Source organism: Bos mutus, chromosome 11, assembly GCF_027580195.1.
Source record: "Bos mutus isolate GX-2022 chromosome 11, NWIPB_WYAK_1.1, whole genome shotgun sequence".
In the NCBI taxonomy this organism is placed as follows: Eukaryota; Metazoa; Chordata; class Mammalia; order Artiodactyla; family Bovidae; genus Bos; species Bos mutus.
This window is the reverse complement of record NC_091627.1, coordinates 1,032,592-1,052,924: the sequence shown is the minus strand read 5'-3', so window position 1 is coordinate 1,052,924 and position 20,333 is coordinate 1,032,592. Positions and strand designations below refer to the sequence as shown.

General features: G+C 62.3%; 1 protein-coding gene across 3 annotated transcripts; it reads left to right on the top strand.

Annotated features, from left to right (window-relative positions):
• Positions 1–363: 363 nt before the first annotated feature.
• RABL6 (RAB, member RAS oncogene family like 6) lies at positions 364–20,195 on the top strand. Of its 3 annotated transcripts, none has more exons than XM_070378665.1 (15): positions 364–744; positions 8,552–8,725; positions 10,027–10,074; positions 10,388–10,440; positions 11,211–11,302; positions 13,019–13,159; positions 13,629–13,734; positions 14,809–14,912; positions 16,552–16,844; positions 17,061–17,211; positions 17,777–17,992; positions 18,087–18,297; positions 18,603–18,774; positions 19,418–19,476; positions 19,551–20,195. In XM_070378665.1, exons 1-15 carry the CDS (start codon positions 615–617, stop codon positions 19,743–19,745), a joined length of 2,145 nt encoding a protein of 714 aa, XP_070234766.1. In that variant the 5' UTR covers positions 364–614; the 3' UTR covers positions 19,746–20,195. The 3 variants fall into 3 exon arrangements, with proteins under 3 accessions (XP_070234766.1, XP_070234767.1, XP_070234768.1); XM_070378666.1 differs by having other exon boundaries at positions 366–744; positions 18,603–18,765; XM_070378667.1 differs by having other exon boundaries at positions 368–744; positions 8,552–8,686.
• Positions 20,196–20,333: the final 138 nt, after the last annotated feature.

Sequence of the window (20,333 nt, the reverse complement as noted above, 5' to 3'; positions counted from 1 at the left end):
GATCTGGGTCCTGGGGTTCAGGGGCGAGAGTGAGCAGGGGGGTCCAGGCGGGGGCGCGGACGGGGATCCGGACTGAGCTGAAATCCGGGGGACAAACTCGTAAGGCGGGACTGCAGAGTCCGAGGCCCTTTGCCTGCACCGCGCCGCTCTCCCGTGACCCTCGCGGTGCTCGGTACCCTTGCGCCTCGCGCCCTGCGCCCCGCGCCTGCGGCATTCTGCGCATCCGCACCTCGCGAGCCGTACTCCGATGACCCTCGCGGCGCCCGGTAGCCGCGCACCTCGCGCGCCGCACTCCCGTGGCCCTCGCGGCGCCCCGTAGCTGCACGCCCCACGCCCGCAGCGCTATGCGCACGCGCGCCGCACTCCCGTGGCCCTCGCGGCCCCCGTAGCTCTGCGCCCCGCTGAGCCGGCGCCAAGATGGCGGCGCTGACGAGCACAGAGCGGCCGCGCCGGGGGCCGTGGGGGCCGGAGCGGAGCCTCCGCAGCTGAGCCCCCGAGCTGCCCTACAGGCCGGCGTTCGCCCGCCGGAACCCGGGGCATGGTGCGACTACCGCCGCGCCGCCGCCGCCGCTGAGCTCGCGGGCCGTACCGGGCTCGGACGTGGGAGCAGGAAGATGTTCTCCGCGCTCAAGAAGCTGGTGGGGTCGGAGCAGGCGCCGGGCCGCGACAGGAACATCCCGGCCGGGCTGCAGTCCATGAACCAGGCGCTGCAGAGGCGCTTCGCCAAGGGCGTGCAGTACAACAGTGAGTGCGGCCCGGCGCGGAGGCGCCTGCGGGGCATGTGGGGAGGGTGGGGGCCCGGCCGCGCCGCCCGAGTCTCGCTGAATCCGGGTAGCTCCGACCCGGGAAGCGCGCGGGGACTCGTCGCACCCCGAGGGCCTTGCTGTCTGCATTCCGGCCAGCTGAGCCCTTGTCTGTGCCTGCGCGGATGGCGGGGGCCCCGGGGCGCTCCCTTGGGGTCCGGAGGTAATGCGGGCCGGCGAGGAGGGCCCAGAGCACCGCAGGACCGGGGGCCGGGCGCCTCGGCCTGCGGCTCTCCCGTCTGGCCTGTGGGTCATTCCCCAGGAATGCTGGCCCGGCGGGGGGGACAGGCGTGCGTCTCGCGTGCACGGTGCGGTTCGTCCAGGCGGCTCCGGGTGCGTCTGCGGCACCCTGACTGGCCCAGGTGACCCCGTCCGAGAGGGGTTCTTACGTAACGGGGGCGAGTCTGTGGTCTGTGACCCGGTCTTAAAGGGGTGGCGGGCTCTCCACCCGCGAGCCGTGTGGCCACCCGCAGGAGGACGGGGCCGGGGATTCCGCTGGCCTGCTAGTTTGACCTACGGGGTTTTTCTCTGTAGACTTGGTATTCAGTTTGAAGAGAGAATGTCAGCTGCGCAGCTCGTTCTTGCTCCCCTTTTTTAAAAAGAAGCATTTGTAAGAGATATATTTAGAAGAACTTTAGAAGGAACAGACTCTTGTTACTGCAGAGCCTTCTCTTCTATGGGAAGGAGTTATTTACCCGATGCCCTGAAAGCCTAGATCGTTTCCAGTCCTCAGCTATAAATTATGTAAAATAGTTTAGCTCCTAGACGCTGACTGCCCTCTTGACCTCTTTAAAGTTTTTCCATCTTGCTGGCTTTTCGGTAGCGGTATTTGAAGTTGTTTGTTTTAATGTGTTCTCTGCTTCTAAATCTTTCCCCCCTAAGTATTTCTGTATATTGCTACAAGATATCGGACATTCCCCCATTTCCGACTTTCAGGGAAGCCTGCCAGTCTCTGTGATGAGCCCTGTATTTCAGTTAACAATGTGCCATATTAAGAAACCGATTGGAAAGACTTGGTTTGAATTTAAAAGAGGAATCGTTTTGCACGTATTCTACCCAATTTTGTGTGTGATTCTCTCACATTCCCAGAAGAGAACAGTAAATCAAAATACTCATTTTCAGGGACTTCCCTGGTGGCTCAGTGGATTAAGCATCCATCTTCCAGTACAGGGGACACAGGTTCGATCCCTGGCCGGGGAACTAAAATCCCACATGCTCAGGATCAACTAAGCCCACGGGACACAACCAGTGAGCCTACACACCCCAACTAGAGAGAGGCCTGTGCCGCAAAGACAGCTGCGGGCCACAGTTAGGACCCGACACAGCCAAAAGTAAATATTAAAAAAAAAAATACACTCATTTTCACACGTCTTATAATTCACATTTGGTTCCCGTTATTTAATTTTATTCAGTTCAGTCGCTCAGTCGTGTCCGACTCTTTGCAACCCCATGGACTGCAACACGCCAGGCCTCCCTGTCCATCACCAACTCCTGGAGTTTACTCAGACTCATGTCCATTGAGTCAGTGATGCCATCCAACCATCTCATCCTCTGTCGTCCCCTTCTCCTCCTGCCCTCAATCTTTCCCAGCATCAGGGTCTTTTCAAATAAGTCATCTCTTCACATCAGGTGGCCAAAGTATTGGAGTTTCAGGTTCAACATCAGTCCTTCCAATGAATATTCAGGACTGATCTCCTTTAGGATGGACTGGTTGGATCTCCTTGCAGTCCAATGGACTCTCAAGAGTCTTCTCCAACACTACAGTTCAAAAGCATCACTTCTTCGGCGCTCAGCTTTCTTTATAGTCCAACTCTCACATCCATACATGACCACTGGAAAAACCATAGCCTTGACCAGACGGACCTTTATTGACAAAGTAATGTCTCTCCTTAATTTTATTAGTTGTAGTATTATGTGTTAATTTTATTAGTTGTAGTATTATGTGTTAATTTTATTAGTTGTAGTATTATGTGTTAATTTTATTAGTTGTAGTATTATGTGTTAATTTTATTAGTTGTAGTATTATGTGTTAATTTTATTAGTTGTAGTATTATGTGTTAATTTTATTAGTTGTAGTATTATGTGTTAATTGTATTAGTTGTAGTATTATGTGTTAATTGTATTAGTTGTAGTATTATGTGTTAATTGTATTAGTTGTAGTATTATGTGTTAATTGTATTAGTTGTAGTATTATGTGTTAATTGTATTGTGTATTATGTGTTAATTGTATTAGTTGTAGTATTATGTGTTAATTGTATTAGTTGTAGTATTATGTGTTAATTGTATTAGTTGTAGTATTATGTGTTAATTGTATTAGTTGTAGTATTATGTGTTAATTGTATTAGTTGTAGTATTATGTGTTAATTGTATTAGTTGTAGTATTATGTGTTAATTGTATTAGTTGTAGTATTATGTGTTAATTGTATTAGTTGTAGTATTATGTGTTAATTGTATTAGTTCTAGTATTATGTGTTAATTGTATTAGCTGTAGTATTATGTGTTAATTGTATTAGTTGTAGTATTATGTGTTAATTGTATTAGTTGTAGTATTATGTGTTAAAACTTAATTTTCCTCCTTTGGAAACTGGCCTGGAAAGTGTTTACCTTCTGAAAAGCCCTCCCTGGTGGACACCCCCCTGGTTGGGGTTGGGGGGTGGGTCAGAAGCAGAAAGGACACTGGAATCCTTCCAGAGAAGAGCCCCCACTTCAGGGATTGGGATTGCATGGCAGCAGATTCCGATGTGGAACACAATGCGTGAAATGTGGAGCGGTTGAGAAGCCGAGCCCCGTGCCTGTGTGACGTTTCAGGCTGACGCTGTCCCCGTCGTGGGCTAATACGCACTTTCCAAACTTTTTTACTTCCTTTATTAGTCAGCAGAAAAGAACATTTCTAGTACTTACTTTCCAAAACATCTTACTTAAGGAAGCACACCAGCCGTATGATAACTATGGACTCAGGATTTTTATGGGTAAAGAGCTCTTATAGAACTTTGTTCTCCTGCGGCAGATAAGTCATTTTCTTGTAAATTGCTGTGATGGTGAGAAGTGACTCACATGCAGAGTCCCAGCATACACATCACATTTAGCATCAAAGCCCAGGTGAGCCACGGGACCACACCTGTGGGTCAGAAGCCATTCGAGTGTGAGGCGGCAGGATGCTCCCTGAGCTGTCTGCTCTTTGTGCTCCGGGTGGGCCCGGGTGGTCAGCTGTGTTTGCTGGAGTGAGGATGCACTGGTCTTGTGGATTCCATGCCCTTGCTCCGGGCTGCATTCAGAGTCCTGGCCAGTCAGATTTCAGTGCTAGAACTCAGGAAAGCTTTGAAAGGTTGGTCACCAGGAAAGGGCTTTTCCTTTCAGACATGAGCGGCTGCGTTTGGTAGACTGTGCGGCCTGCCCCGTCAGGGCTGGTGTGCGGATCCCCAAGCGTTGCTGTCTGAGACGTGCTCCACGCTTTTCTTCATAGGTTTTCCTTCTCTGGCATTCATCTGCTTAGCAAATATTTACCGAGCGCTCATCAGTGAGAACCCAGACCACAGTCTCTGCGCTACGGGGCTTACATTTAGGGGGAGTGGAAGGCAGGCAGCGGGCACAAGACACGGTGAGGAAGCGGCCACACAGCCTGATGGCGGCCGAGGGCCTGAGCAGGCTGAGGGCTGAGGCTGGGGCTGCTGAGCCGAAGGTCAGCGCCGGCCTCACGGAGAAGGGCCGAGGGCGTGTCGCAGTGCAGTGAGGTCAGGAGAGGAGCGTGAGGCCAAGCCGAAGGAGAGAGGGAGACATGGCCTTAGGCCCTCATGGCCCTCCCGCCATGCCCCATCCCAGGGACTCTGTGAAGAGAGACCCTGGAGGCTGTGTTGGGAGGAGCTGCCAGGAGGGGGCCAGCTGTCCAGCGACCCCTGCTGGTGGCACCACCAAAGGGCATCGTGGGGTTTCAGTCCTGCCTCCTGCAGAGGGAATGCATCACTCCCATCCAGGATAGACTGGCAGCTTTCTTTTGTATTTTAAAAAAAAGATACCCTGTTTCGCTTGCAGTGTGTGGCAGTCTGGGTGAATTACTATAGAATCAGGGAGTAAAAGAGATTCTGGAGCCCTTAGCCAATCCTGTGTCTGTGGTGTTCCTTCCTTAGAATAAAAGGCAGAGGATAGAAAGGCAGCTGTTCTGTTCAGTAAAACGGCCACACGCTTCTCAGGTCAGGGCTTCTTGTCACTTCTTGAGTGAATCTTAATTAAAGGTTTTCCATTGAATCACTTAGTTTATCTGAGTGATGTCTAAGTTTCTAACATTGATTTGACTTTTTTACTTAGAAGTAGAGATCGGTTACTTTTTTTAACCAGATGAAACCAGGTCTTTCTGTTTATTTCTGGTATTATACACTTTCTTCTAATTGGCTTTTTGAAGAATAGATTTCAGATTTTAAAAGGATTTCAGTTGGAGAGAAAATTAACACTTTTCATTCTCAAAACAGAATAGAAAACAAATATATGTTAAAGTTGGTCAGTTCAGTTGCTCAGTTGTGTCTGACTCTCTGCGACCCCATGGACTGCAGCACACCAGGCCTCCCTGTCCATCACCAACTCCCGGAGTTTACCCAAACTCGTGTCCATTGAGTCAGTGATGCCATCCTACCATCTCATCCTCTGTCGTCCCCTTCTCTTCCTGCCTTCAATCTTTCCCAGCATCAGGGTCTCTTCCAGGGAGTCCGTTCTTTGAATCAGGTGGCCAAAGTATTGGAGCTTCAGCATCAGTCCTTCCAATGAATATTCAGGACTGATCTCCTTTAGAATGGACTGGTTGCATCTCCTTGCAGTCCAAGGGACTCTCAGCGGTCTTCTGCAACACCACAGTTCAAAAGCATCAATTCTTCAGCGCTCAGCTTTGTTTATGGTTCAACTCTCACATCCATACGTGACCACTGGAAAAACCATAGCTTTGACTAGCGGACCTTTATTGGCAAAGTAATGTCTTTGCTTTTTAATACTTTTCTTCCAAGGAGCAAGCATCTTTTAATTTCATGGCTGCAGTCGCCATCTGCAGTGATTCTGGAGCCCAAAAAAATAAACTCTGTCACTGTTTCCACTGTTTGCCACGAAGTGATGGGACCGGAAACATATCAAAGAAGGAAACGGTTGTAAGATTATATCAAGAGTCAGAACAGAAAGGTTGTGTTTGAAAAAAGAACCAAAGAGACCCTCCAGAAACGAAGAAGCACGGTCACTAAGACAAGAAGCCGGCGGACGGGTGACGCAGCGTAGTGTTCCAGCTGAAGACGGAGCGTGCACTGACGGCGAGGCGCAGGCTCGGGATGCGTGTGGCGCGTGCGCTGACGGAGACGCAGGCTCGGGATGCGTGTGGCGCGTGCGCTGATGGCGAGGTGCAGGCTCAGGATGGAGCCGGGCATGCACACGTGCGATTGGAGTCTCAGAAACAAAGAGCAGGATGGAGAGGCGGCCACTGGAGAAACTCAGGCCAGGCTCTCCTGCGGCTCACAGAGCACACGGAACGCCGAGAAGCCTGAGGCTGCGGCTTCTACACCCCAGAGCTGGACGCATCGTGGGAATCTCAGGACAGCAAAGCTGAAGGGGAAGGGAGCAAACGGAGCGCCTTCAGAGAGGGATGAGAGCCCAACCCCACGCTGTCAGTGACCGTGCTGAGGGGGAGCTGAGAGCCTGACCCCACGCTAGCAGTGACGGCATTGGGGGAGCCCCGAGAGCCTGACCCCACGCTGGCAGTGACCGCGCTGAGGGGCAGCTGAGAGCCCGACCCCACGCTGGCAGCGACGGCGCTCTGGGGTAGCCCCGTCAGCCTAGAAACGCAGGTGATCAGCCCTGCAGTCTGCGGGGGCCAGGCTCCTACCGAGATGGATCCTGGGCTGTGCACTCCAGGCGGATGGACGGTGAGCTTGGGAGATGCAGGAGGTCTGCAGGGCACAGAGATGGGGAACAGGCCTTTCGGCTGCCGTGGACAACACAGGAGGAGAAGCCAGAATGCTCGCAGCCAGCACACAGCCCCGAGCTGACCAGTGGCGAGTGGCGTCTGAGTGGGGGCCGAGGACACTGGCTTCAGACTTACTGTGGCAAAGGTGTGTGTCAGAAGCTTAAGAGCAGAAATAACTTGCGAATCTTCCAGGTAAATACCAGGCAAAAACAGGAATTTACAAAACCTTGCCCGTTGTGAAAAGGCAGAAAAAAGGGGAGGGAACCTCTTGCAGGGACTGGAGACTGTCAGCTGCCAGGGAAGGCGACCATGCAGACTCAGCAGCAAAAGAAGACTGTGATTTGATTTCCTTCCGGTGTGTGATGCGTAAGAATGACGTCCAGCTCACAGTGGCACAAAAAGGCCGGAAGCGGGGATGTGGGACCAAGCCCTGGGTAGACATCGGCCACAGGGAAGCTGAGCCGTGGGCGCTGGGACTGGGTGCAGGGCACACAACCGGCCCGGCGGGCGGAAGACCCGGTGGAGCAGCAGGCGCCTGCACCCAGCCCCCCAGACCCAGGCGCATCCCTAACCCCAGTGGTCCCCACAGACAGCTGGGAGTGTGCGCCATAAGGACCACGTCTGTGGCCGCAGTGAACAGAACTGATTAGGAACAACAACAAGCACAGCTCCGAGGGGAAACTTGGAAACGTCTCTAAGTAATTTACGGGTTGAAGAAGTATTTGTGATTCCCCACATACTTGGGGTGGCCATCGACCTGAGAATACAGCTTGAAAACCCAGGAAAAAGAGCAGGATAAACCCCAAGGAAGTAAAAGGAAGTAAGTGACAAGGGGAAAAACAGAAGCAGGTGCTTTTTAAGAAGAATCAACAGAGGCGTCCAGCCAACCAAACAGGCTGTGTGCCCATGACTGGCCAAGTTGATGAACCCCTGGGAAGATTAATTAAAAAGACAAAACCAGTATCATGAAGGATAAAGAGTACACAGCTGCAGCCACTCAGTCAACGTGTTATGGTGACTTCGCGTCCCTCTGTTGGAAACTGAGAAGACAGCCCCCTAGAGAATGACTGGGCGAGAAACATGGCGTCTGTGCCCCCAGGCCCAGCCCTGCCGGGCGCTCGGTGCTAGCCGGGGAGACGCTGCCCCAGCCCAGCCTGTGGCCTCCAGAGCGCCTCCCTGCAGGCTGCCCAGCTTCCCTCCCCAGAGGCCCAGCTGCCCACCCAAGGCCATCAGCTCCACCCCGACACGCTGGTTCTGCCGAGCTCCCCAGCTCTCTGGAACACTCTTAGGCCGAGCCCCTGCCTTCTCTGCAGGCGGCAGGAAGCCCACTCCTCTGCAACGCCTTGGGACCTTGCCCCCTCCCCACCTTGTCCCCAGCCCGCCCTGTCCTCCTGGGCATGTGCGTGAGCACGCCTCTCCTAAGCAGTGGCTGGGCAGCAAGGTAGAATCCAGGCTTCCTGCCATCTCCCGACGTGTGTCATGAGGAGCCCTGTGTCCTGCACCCAAGACGCAGGGCTGCGGGAAAGCAGGTTAAGGGCAGCCGTGGGACACGCAGGGCTGCGGAGGGGAGCGCACAGCCCTGCCTGCTCCGGAGGCTGCCTTCCTGAGTGCAGACTCCCAGGTGTGGGCCAGCTGCCCTGGGGACCTGGGGGTGAGCAGGGCTGCCCGCTCTCCAGCCTGTGCCCGCTGCCTCTTCCCCCAGGGCTCCCTGCTCGCCAGCGTACAGACATGAGTGTGCAGAAGGTGTGCGTGGATGCTTGCGGAGGAGCAAGTTTGCCTTGCTCTGATTGTTTGCCTGACCTGTGCTCTCTCCCAGTGAAGATCGTGATCCGTGGGGACAGGAACACGGGCAAGACGGCGCTGTGGCACCGGCTGCAGGGCAAGAAGTTCGTGGAGGAGTACATCCCCACGCAGGAGATCCAGGTCACCAGCATCCACTGGAGCTACAAAAGTGAGGGCTCTCCTGTGACCCCGCCCAGCCGGGGGTCGGGTGGGTGTGGCCTGCCAGGAGGAGGGGGGCTCTCCTGTAACCCCCCCAGCCTGGGGTCAGGCAGGCTCGGCCTGTGGGGAAGGACGGGGCTCTCCTGTGACCCCGCCCAGCTGGGGGTCAGGCAGGCTCGGCCTGTGGGGAAGGAGGGGGCTCTCCTGTGACCCCCAGTCTGGGGTTGGGCGGGCGCAGCCTGCGGGGAGGGAAGGCTGTCCCGTCACCCCTAGCCTGGAGTCAGCCCTGGGACGCCACACACGCTGCTTTGGGGTCACCCTGAAGTCCCCGCTCCTGTAGGAGATTTGTCCACTTGGGGATTAGTGCCAGGGCTGGACCCTGGCTGTCGGAGCAGACCGGCCGGGCCGGGTCGGGCTGGTTCCAGCCGCAGCTTGCACTGGCCTCAGCAGGCAGGCTCCTCAGTCCTCGGAGCCCAGTTCTCTGCGGCCCTTGGGAAGCCCCACCCCCTCAGGGTCCCGGGAGGGGTTTGCTGGCAGAATCACCTGGTGGGCAGAGCACCCCTGGCAGCCACCCGGGCATGACCAGGATGGCGGGCCCCCCTCCCCTTGCGGGGGTCGGTGACCGCTGGGACCCTGCGGGGAGGCAGGGGAGGGACCCTGCGGGAAGGCAGGGGAGCCACTCTGCGTGCTTGGGAATCATGACAGTAAAAGGCCTTTGAGCCGTCTTAAACATCCCTGTCATCAGAAAACCAGGCCCTGTAGGCCGGCAGCAGGATGCCCGGGCCTCAGCGGGCCTCCCAACCCACCCGGCGCCCACCAGGCACCGTCTGGGCAGCCACACAGGCTTGGCGTCACCCTGCCCCGGCTGCACTGGGCCCCACCCCCAGGGTGCCCCTTCTTGGTTCAGGGTGAAGCTCTGTCCCTCCTCTGGGTGGCACGTACGTCTCTTCCCCTTTCCCCACAGGATCCTTGGGAGGTGGGTAGCCCCCGACCGCCTGGGGATGTGCCCCGGGCCTCACCCCAGGCTGGCGACCCCTAGACAGCGCTGCCAAAGAGCAGCTGTGGAGTCACTGGGACCAGGCCTTCCCGCAGCAGCCGGGGGCGCAGGGCACTAGCTGGGCGCGAGCCTGCCTCAGGGGTGCCTTTAGGACCTGGGGTCCTGTCACCTGAGCACGCGTCCAGGTTGCTCCCCGCCTCCCAGGAAGGAGCGTCCCGGACGCTGCGCCTGCCGCCTCTGCAGGAGCCCTGGGGGCGGCGCCCGGGGGAGTGTGGCGTCTGCACGGCCTGGAGGCCCATCTTTGGAGCCGCAGCCTGACCCTGGGCTCTGATCCTGCTGTTCTCCCTTTTCAGCCACTGACGACGTCGTGAAAGTTGAAGTCTGGGATGTAGTCGACAAAGGTGAGTCATACCCGTCGAGTTTTCTCTTCCGGCTCTCTCCACCCTGCAGCTGTCTGAGCGGCTCCTCCGCTGCCCCCTCGACCCGGCTCTCGGCAGGCTCACTGTTGGCTCCAGGAGCAGGCGGGCTGGCCGGCGGCCGGGCTCCGTGCCGGCTGTGATGTTGGCTTTGGGTCTGCGGTGGGGGGCGAGCGCCCAGCACTGCCCCGCGGGCATGAGGCCCCTGCCGGGGGCAGGGCGCAGGGAGAAGCCGCCCTGCTCGCGCCGCCCTCAGGCACAGCGCCTCCACCCGTGACTGTGTCCATCTGTCCTTAAGGAAAATGCAAGAAGCGAGGTGACGGCCTGAAGATGGAGAACGACCCCCAGGAGGTGAGCTGGTCCGTCTCGCGTGGCCCCTACTTCACGGGGCGGTTGTGAGCAGGCATCTGTGCTTCAGCCCCTCTGCCCGCCTGGCCCGGCCCTCCCGAGGACTGCATCTGCTGGCGCTGGAGGGACGCAGTGGCCACTCCTGAGCAGCCTGGAGTGGCGGACTGACCCGAGCTGCTGCTCACGTCCGTGACCCCTGCCGCACCCCACTTGGGGCTGCAGTGGCCTGGGAGGTGTTCATGTGGAGAGCCCACATCTCACTCCTGGCGCAGAGGCCGGGCCTGTAAAGGCACAGGCGCGCCTGTGGGTGTAGCTGGGCACACATGGGCCCCCTGTGGCTCCACGAGGTCCCCACACGACTGGCAGCGCTCCTGACCTGTGATGGGCTCTGCCAGCTTCGAGGGCCTTCTGTTCACGGCTTCCTGACAGCGGGCCGGAAGGTTCCGTGAGCGCCGGCCCAGGTCCCCAACCTTCACGGACACGTTGCACTGCCCCAGCACCACAGCGTCCCTGGTGTGGGTTCTGGAAGGTTCTCTGGCTGCGTCCTCGGGTCTGGGACGCGCTTCAGCTCACTAGTGCCCACGGCAGCACCTGTGAGCCCCACGCGTAGGACCAGCAGGCAGTGCAGGCCCTGGTCTGAGGGCAGGCCGTGTGGCCGCGCCAGTTAGCCTCGTGTTGACTTTTTTCCTCCCCAAAACAAAAACACTTGATGTCTTTTGGGTACTCACGTGTGGGTCATGGCCCGTTTCTGAGGTTTGGTTCCCCGTCCGCAGGCGGAGTCCGAGATGGCCCTGGACGCGGAGTTCCTGGACGTGTACAAGAACTGCAACGGGGTGGTCATGATGTTTGACATCACCAAGCAGTGGTAAGGACGCTGGGCTGCGAGGGCGTTGCAACTCCCGAGACTACGCCCAGCGCTGCTCCAGGGCCAGGCTTGGGCTGGGAGCGCCCCGGCCATTCAGCCTCGTGGAGCCACCAGCCTGGGGGCCTCAGCACTTGAGTCTGGAAGTGGGCCAGGTGGGGTGCTCACGTCTGCGCCAGGCGGCAGGCCGGGGTGGGGAGGCATGCGCCCCCCAGCTGTGCGGCCCTGCTAGCGTCGAGTGGCCGCTTGTGTGGGGGTCCCCAGATCCCACGTTCCTAGGCTCGCTGGGGGGCACACCGCTGTGGCTCATCACAGCCGAGGCTCAGGAGCAAGATGAGCAAAGAGGGACGTGCAGAGGTGTGGGGACACCCTCCACCAGCCCCGAGGGTCGTGTCTGCGTGGCTCTCATTGGTGGGGCCTCGTCCCTCGGCTCTGAGCTGTGATAGCACCACCCGTGGCAGGAGGCCCAGCGCCAGGCCTTTCTGACGCCCGGGACCCCGGCTCAGGGGGGCGGCTGGTGGTCGACAGGAGCGTCCTCCCCGCGTGACTTGGGCCGGCCTTGCCAGAGGCCTTTCCAGGCTGGTGGCCTCGAGTCTGCGCGCTGCCTGGAGAGGACATGCAGGGGAGCTGCAGTGGCTGCGCAGCTGGGGACGCTCAGAGCAGCCCGGCCGTCCCCGAAGCCGCCGCGAGACCTGCCGGGACACGGCCCCTCCCAGCGTGGGCGCTCCTTTACCACGGGCCCTCCGTGTCATGGCTGGACAGTCTCCCGGGCTTCACCCACTCACCCCAGGGTGCCCGTCAGTGACTTGGGTGTCTGGGGTCTAACACAGCTCCAGCCTTGCCTAGCGCTCTGGGGACCCGCCCTCCCACCTGCAGGGACAGATGGCTTAGTGCCCACAGAGGACAGGGTGCCAGTCCATGTGTGAGCGGCCCCCAGTGGCGGCAGGGTGCTCAGCAGGAAGGGCCGCTGCGTGCCCGGAGCTCGAGGCCAGACCCCCTGCAGGAGTAGCAGGTCTGCCTCTGGGCACAGCCGGCCTGGGGGGCCCGCCCCGGGGCTGGGGGTGCCGTCCCCTCCTGGGAGCAGTGCGGGCGCTGGCACGGCCCCTTGGCCTCGTGTGCCCTGTCACCACTGCTGAAGCTCCTGGCCGTGGCTGGATGAGCTGTGACCAGAGGCCAGGAGGACGGGGAGCCACGCAGATGGATGTCCCCGCACCTCAGGCTGCTGGCTGGGGAGGGGGCGGGAGGGAGGCTGAGCCCACCCAGGAGACCCGGTGCAGGTGGGGAGGTTCGCTGCCCCAGAGCCCCAGGGAGCATGGCTCCGCTTCGCTCCTGCAGTGCCGGGCGCTGTCCCCGTCACCAGAAGAGGGCGCTGGGACACGCCGGCGTTTCTAGTCGGGGAGCTCAGTGTGCACAGAGCGTGCACACAGCGGCCAGAGGTGGGTGGGCTCCGGGTCAGACCGCCCTGAATCTGGGCACGGGGGTGCACTTCCTTGCTCACCACTCAGGAGACAGGAGCGTGGGCCCCATGCCCCCACTGAAACCAGCCTGGGCACACGGTGCCCACAGAGGGTGCGGACGGGTCTGGGGACACGCGGGTACGGGGCGACCCCTCGGGGTGGCTTGCAGGGTATGTGGCGTGCACCCTGGGGGTCATCTGATGCCGCGCCCACGCCCTTGGGTGGAGGCTCAGGCAGGCCTCTCCCCCCATGTGCCCCCGAGGACCTTCAACTACATCCTGCGGGAGCTGCCCAAAGTGCCGACACACGTGCCTGTGTGCGTGCTGGGGAACTACCGCGACATGGGCGAGCACCGCGTCATCCTGCCCGACGACGTGCGCGACGTCCTCGACCACCTGGACAGGTGGGCCCACGGCTGCCCCCAGGCACGCCCGACCCCCCCACCTGGACGCTCCTGTCCCCCTGGATCGGCCTGCTGCACTGCCCCTGCCCAAGCCCTGGCCACCCCCCCAGCTGCAGGCCCCGGGCCCTCCTGGAGACTGACTCGGGCAGGGTCACGGCTGAGCACCCCCAGTGTGCGGCGGGGATGTCGGCCCCGTCCCTGGGCCAGCATGGGTGGGGTGCACGGTGAGGCCGTGCAGGGGCAGATGGCCCCAGCTGCCTGGTCTTGGTGTCCACCAGAGGGCGCCCTGCCGAGCAGAGCCACCTGAACCTCGTGTCTCCACCTGGGACGGTGGGCCTGTTACCCACTGGCCGACCCAGCGCCCGGGGGCACTGCCCCCAGGACGGCCTAGCCCGGGTGCATCCTCGGCCCAGTGCGCCCCGCTGCCCCGGCCGCCTCAGGCTCTCCGACTCTGCTCTCCTGCGAACAGGCCCCCGGGATCCTCTTACTTCCGCTACGCTGAGTCCTCCATGAAGAACAGCTTCGGCCTCAAGTACCTGCACAGGTTCTTCAACATCCCCTTCCTGCAGCTTCAGGTGAGCACCGCCGGGGTGCCCCAGGCTGGTTGAGGAGCTGGGCCCTCCCCAGCTTGTCTGCGCGGGTCCTTCTCGGTGCTGTGGCCTGTGGCAGTGACCAGCCCTCGTGGGCGCCCCGCTGCCCCCGCCGTGGGCCTGGGCACTCTGCTGACAGCTGCAGGGGCTGAGAAGCCCGCGCCCTCCCCCACCGGGCTGGCCACCCTCTCTGGAGTCTCGCTCTCCCTTTTGTGGGGGGATGCTCTTAGATTTACAGAAAAGGCTGAGGCTTTCTGAACCCTGGCTCAGCTCACCCCTGCCCTGCCACAACAGTAGCCCCACACGTCACAGTCACAGCTCTGCAGGCTGCAGTGGCTCTTCAGATGTGTCTGGGTCAGTGTCTGACCTTAGACAAGCAATCGGCTTTCAAGGCAAGACCCCAGAGGTGACAGCCTTGCTCATCACGGAGTACAGACACACAGCACCCCATGTCCGTCCCTGGGGTGCTGGCTTGTGGCTCTTGCCGCCGCAGAGGCCTCTCGCTTCCTCTGAAAGGGTACAGAGCTCACTAGTGAGAGCGGCTGTCTTTCCTCCTCTCTCACCTTCTGAAGAGACGAGGCCCCTGAAGGCCGGGATGCAGGCACTCACCCTTTACCTGCCCTTTCCCTGGGCACCCTGGGGGTTGATCTGCGTCACCCTTAGGGGTGCCTTGAGCTTCCTGTCAGAGCACAGCATGCACACAGTCGCAGGAAAACACCCCCAGCGTGGACTGAAGGGCAGCAGTGGGCAGAGCGGAAAGTGGAAGCCATCCTGCCATGGAGCACCGGGCCGGCAGGAAGCGCGTGTCTCAGCAAGTGCTGGAGCTTCCCGAACCTCAGGGCACCTGTGTGAACAGGGCACTGTCTCGGGTGCTTTGCGCACGTTGCGACCTCTGCCCCTCGAGCCTCACGGAGCCACCCAGGCATCTCACTGGCCCCTGGGCGCGGCCCTGCGGGCTCCGGGCTCCGCAGTGGCCTTGTCTGTCGGGGGCCGCCAGGCCGATGGGCAATTGATCACACCAGGACAGCCCCGGCTCAGCCTCCTGCTTCCTGTCTGCAGAGGGAGACGCTGCTGCGGCAGCTGGAGACAAACCAGCTGGACATAGACGCCACGCTGGAGGAGCTGTCTGTGCAGCAGGAGACCGAGGACCAGAACTATGACATGTGCGTGTGGCTGGGCAGCGTTCGCTCTCAGACCCCCGGGCGGGCTCTGCAGGAAGGCGGGTGCGTGCTGGGCCAGGCTGCGCCCCAGCCCTGCTCTGCACTCGGCGGGCGGCACGTGCGTGCCTCCCGCCACGTAGACGTGTCTGCACAAGGAGCTGCTGCTCAGAGAAACCGAGTCATGTCAGCTCTGAGTTGGTACAGGCCCTGGGCCTTGCTGCAGTCAGGTCTCAGCCCTTCCTGGGAATCAGATGAGACAGCGGCTCTTCCCCAGCTTCCCTGGTATGGGAGGTCAGGCACATGGGCTCTGCCGCCCTGCCCACTGAGCACTTCCGCTGGGCCTGCCTCACTGAGTGTGATGGGCGCATGGAGTGAGTGGCCACCTGTCTCAGGGGCAGGGGTGGGGGTGCTCAGGCCTGGTGCAGCTGTGGGCATCGACTGTCTGGTCTCCCCGCCTCTGTCCAGACCGGCCCAGCTGCTGGCCCCCTGGTGTGAAGCCCAAGGCGCCGCTGACCAGCCTCGTGTCCACCCCAGGCCCCTGCACGTCCGGCGGCCCTGTTTGCCAGCCGAGGCCCTGTCCCTGTTTTGATGTCGGTGTTCCTGGGTGACACCCGTGGAGACAGCTCCTTGCCCCTGGGAGGGCGCAGGGGGGGGAACCCAAACCTCCAGGCCCCTGATAGCAGAGGGAGGGGTGTTGTCTGAGCGCGTCCAGCGGGATGGCTGACCCATGGAGAGCAGGCCTGGCAGGCACTCCTCTGACACGCGACAGGGCGGGTCGTGGGCACCCAGAGCGCGGGACAGCCCCGTCTGCCCGAGGATCAGGTTGGCTCCTGGGGTGGGCATGTCTCTGGGGAAGACCTGGCCCCAAATTCCCACTAAACTGTGTCCTGTGCTCTACTGGGTGTTCTTGGGGCGGGGCAGCCGCTGTTCCACTTGCGCCTCTGGTGGGACCCTCCTGTCTCCTTGCCGCCCCAGGGCCTCAGGGAGGGACTTTGGGCCTCCCCGGAAGAAGATGCAGCTGCTGGCTCTGACACGGGGGGCGGCAGGGGGGGGTGTCTCACCCACCCCGTCAGGCTGGCCTTGCTGCAGGTGCCGCCCCCACCCCCGCCAAGGCTGACCAGCTCCCGCCAGGTCTCCACCTGAACGTGGGCACCAGGTCCCCTGGGGAGGTGGCAGCTGGAGCCCCCCCATGGTGCCCACCCTCCACCAGCCCCCAGGACAGTCCCTGGAGAAGGCGGCACCCTGGGGGTTCAGCAGTGGTGTCACTGCGGCCTGCCCTGAGCCGCTGGGGGACCGCCAAGGTTGGGGGCGGACCCCACCCCAGCCCCCGCCAAGACCCTGTACTGTGCCTGCCCCTCCCCGTCTCCACACACCAGCCTAGAGGCAAGGACACCGGCTCTCCATTGCACACCTGTTTGAAAGCTCGTCCCCCCAGAGGAGGGCCCTGCTCAGGCTTCCATGCTGCTGGTGTCCTCAGCCAGGGGGAGGTGGTACCCAGGACTCCGGGGCAGGGACCCTGTCACCATCAGCACAGCAGCCCCAGGGACCTCATGCAGGGAGGGCTGTGTCAGGGCGGCGGTGCGCTCACACACATGGAGGGCTGTGTCGGGGCGGGCGGAGTTCACGTGGTCCGTTCCCGCAGCTTCCTGGAGATGATGGAGGCGCGCAGCCGTGGCCATGCATCCCCGCTGACCACCAGCGGGCAGAGCCCGTCCTCCGGCTCCCAGTCCCCCGTGGTGCCTCCCAGCACAGTGTCTACGGGGAGCTCCAGCCCCAGCACGCCCCAGCCGGTTCTGCAGCCACCCCTCCAGGCCCCTCCGGCACCCCCTGCCCCTGCTGAAGCCCCGCCCCTGCCAGCCGCACCTCCCCGACGCAGCATCATCGCTCGGCTGTTTGGGTCCACGCCAGCAACAGAGGCGGCCCCCCCGCCCCCAGGTAGGCCCCACCTCCAGGGACGACCCCAACCCCAGGGAGGACCGGAGGCAGGCCCAGCCCTCCCGAAGGGGAGCAACCCTGTCTGTCTCCCCCGCCCCGGGAGGGACAAGGTCCCCCATCCTCCTGGGCAGGCGGCCCCACAGCCCAGCCGTACCATCCCGTTCATGGGCCAGCTGGGGGGGTTGGTGAGCACGAGCTGGCACCCACTGTCCCCAGAGCCGACCCCAGCTGCAGAGGCCTCCCCGAAAGTCCAGAACGTGGAGGACTTCGTTCCTGAAGACAGCCTGGACGGCAGTTTCCTGGAGGACACAGTCCCTGCCAAGGATGAGAAGAGACTGGGAGCCAGGGGCCCCCAGGACAGTGACAGGTGAGGGCAGGGCCCAGAGGCAGCGGGCAGCTGGGGCCATCCTCAGCCTGGGCCTCTGCCCATTAGGTGTGGACTCCGGGAACACACGCCCGTCCACATCTGGGCGCTGGGACAGAGCAGAGGTGCGCGGAGGAGGAAGGGAGAGCAGCTTCAGGCCACAGCCTGACTCCTCGGTGTCGCGACTCAGCAGGCGTCCCCCTTGCCTGACCCTGGGCTGCTGCTGCTTGAGAGCACAGGCCGGGCCTGCTGGACGGAGCCTGGGGCAAAAGAGCCGCTCTGCACTTCTCCCCGGGGGCAGGGCGGGTGTGAAGGGGAGGCTCAGGCTTGTGGCCACCTGCGGCCCCTCCACACCCTCTTCCAGCACCCCGTCCCCTTCAGACCCGCCCCCACCCCTGCTTTTCTCACACATGTGGCGCCCCCCCCCCCAAACAGGGCTGCCCTGGCAGCTGGTGCCTCTTGGCCGTGTCTACGCAGGGCGGAGCAGCCCCACAGGCCCAGGCCTGGAGGTTAGAGTGGGTGCTCTGGGCCCTCCTCGTGACTTCTGACTGCTCCGCCCTCCCTGCAGCGACAGGGAGACCCAGGCAGGGAACCCGATGGTGGCAGGTTTCCAGGACGACGTGGACCTTGAAGATAAGCCTCCCAGCAGGCCCCTGCCACCCACGGGCCCCATGCCCAGTGAGGACATCACTCTGTCCAGCGAGGAGGAGGCAGAGGAGGGGGCAGGGCACCCCAAGGCTGCAGTCCTGGCCCCCCAGAAGTGCCCTGAGCCAGAGACCAGACGGTGTGTTGGGGCGGAAGGGAAGAGGTGCCAGGGCCCTGGGGGGAGGGAAGGCGGGAGGCGGCCTCAGGTCCCTGACGCTCTTCTGTGTCCCCAGGTCCTCCACAAAGGCCTTGGGGCCGCCCCGGGACGCGGCTCCCAGGGCGGCAAAGCCCCGCCCCGAGGGCCCCTCTGGCAAGCTGGAGGAGGGCACAGACAAGCCAGTGTCGTCAGAGAGCGATGCCGAGGGGCCCATCGCCGCCCAGATGCTGTCCTTTGTCATGGACGACCCGGACTTTGAGAGCGACTCAGATGCTCAGTGGAGAGCGGTGAGGACCAGCCTTGCACCCGTGCTGCTTGCGAGCCCAGGGCAGCCAGGTGGGCGGGGGTCGTGCCGCCCGATGCGTGGGGGCTCCCAGGGCTAGGTCAGGCCCGTGGGGACTGCAGGGCTGCCCCACGGGGCGCCATGTACAACGGGCCCAGCTGACCCTGCTCTGGGGATGGCTAGGGGGCTGCCGCGTCACAGCTGCCACACGCAGGCCATCGTCACTGGGGGGCCCCTGGCCTGGGGCGGTAACGGGAGGAGCCAGGGGGATGCGGGGGTCTGCGGTTGACCCGCCTGCTCCCTGTCCAGGGCGAGTTCCCTGTGCGAGAGGACCTCTCCGACCTGACCGATGAGGACGCTGGCCCCGTGCAGCCCCCCGCACCCCCCAAACCCCTGGCCCCCTCCTTCAGACTGAAGGACGACTCCGATCTCTTCGGGCTGGGGCTGGAAGAGCCGGGCCGCGAGGACAGCAGTGAGCAAGGGAGCCGCGTTGGGCCCGCCCCCTCCTGCCAGGCGCCAGCTGACCTCGCCCTCGCCCTGAGCCCAGAGCTCCGGAGCAGGGGCACAGGGGCGGCAGGCAGGCCCCCACAGGGCCGGAAGCCCCGTCCCCAGCCCTGCTCTGCGTGGCCCCGCTGTTCTCTGACCACCTCCCAGCTCCCCAGGCACCTGACCTACAGCCCACGGGAGGCCTTTGCAGGCGCGGGCGGTGGGCGGGAGTGCTTCTGGGCCGCGGTCCCGCCCTGCTTTTCTGGCCTTCCGCAGAGAGAGGGCCTGGTCTCTGGGCCCGTGGGGACCCACAGTCTCTGGCTGCCTGCTCCTGGCGTCATCCCAGTCTGGGCCGCTGGAGCCTAGAAACCGACCTGGGGCCTCCCTGGGCCTTCCTCGTCCCCAGAGCAGAGAGGAAAGGACGTCTGTCTGCAGGAGTGGCCCGGGCCCTGCCCAAACCCAGGGCAGAGGCTGCAGGGCTAGGTGCTGGCTCTGGGCTGTGCTCACGCTGGGGACCCAGGGACCCTGGCTCAGACCAGACTTGCCCACCCCCGGCTTAACCCAGGCTGCTGTTCCCTGCCAGGCCCAGGGCGGGCCTGGCTTCGGGCCGGGGCACTGACGCTGCCTCTCCCCTGCAGATAAGGAGGGCAGGCCCCCCGCGAAGGAGAAGAAAAAGAAGAAGAAAAAGGGCAGAGAGGTACCTGAGCCCCGGGCGCCCTGGGGCGGCCGTGCTCACCCAGCCGCCCTGACACCGCGGTGTGCCCCCTGTAGGAGGAGGACAAGGCGGCGAAGAGGAGGAGCAAGCGTAAGAAGAGCCGGGAGCGGGTGGACGACAAGGGCAGGGCCGAGCGGCGGCGGCGGCCCCGGGGCTCGCAGAGGACGGCCCTGGACGAGCTGGAGGCTTTTCTGGGCGGTGGGGCGCCTGGCGGCCCCCTCCGAGGCGGCGGCGACTACGAAGCACTCTAGGCCCCCCCCTGCGGACCACGGAGGCCCGTGCGCTGGGGGCTAGGCCTGCCCTGCAGGGAGGGGCGGCGGGCAGCCGGCCCCCCGCGCTTCTCAGGGATGGGACAGGCCGAGGAGGCCCGTGAGGCTGTTTACAGGGGGGGTGCGTCCCCGCCGGCCCCTGCTCGCCCCCGGCCCGCTGCACGTGCTCACCTGGCCTGCTGCATGCGGGCCGTCCCTGCTTCCTGCTGCGGCTCAGCCGGCGCCGCAGGCCTCCGTACCCCGACCCCAGGACCGCTGCACGCCGAGGCCAGGCAGTGCTGGCGCCCCTGCGGGGGTGGCTCTTTCCAGGCACGGCCTCTGGCTTTGCACCTGAGCTCGGGCATGCGCGGGCCGAGCAGGAGGCCCTCGGCACTCGTGTCCTTCACTGTCCTCCGCGCTGCTCGGACCATAAAGCTCTCCTGTTTTACTGCGCATCCGTGTGTGCTGCTGCTGCCAGGGGCCCGGCCCAGGTGGGCAGGAAGTGGGTGGGCAGGAAGGTCCCGAGCTCCCTGCCTACAGGCCGTGGGGCCCTTCTCCCCGCGAGGTGACTGCTCTCAGGGTAGGAGGCCT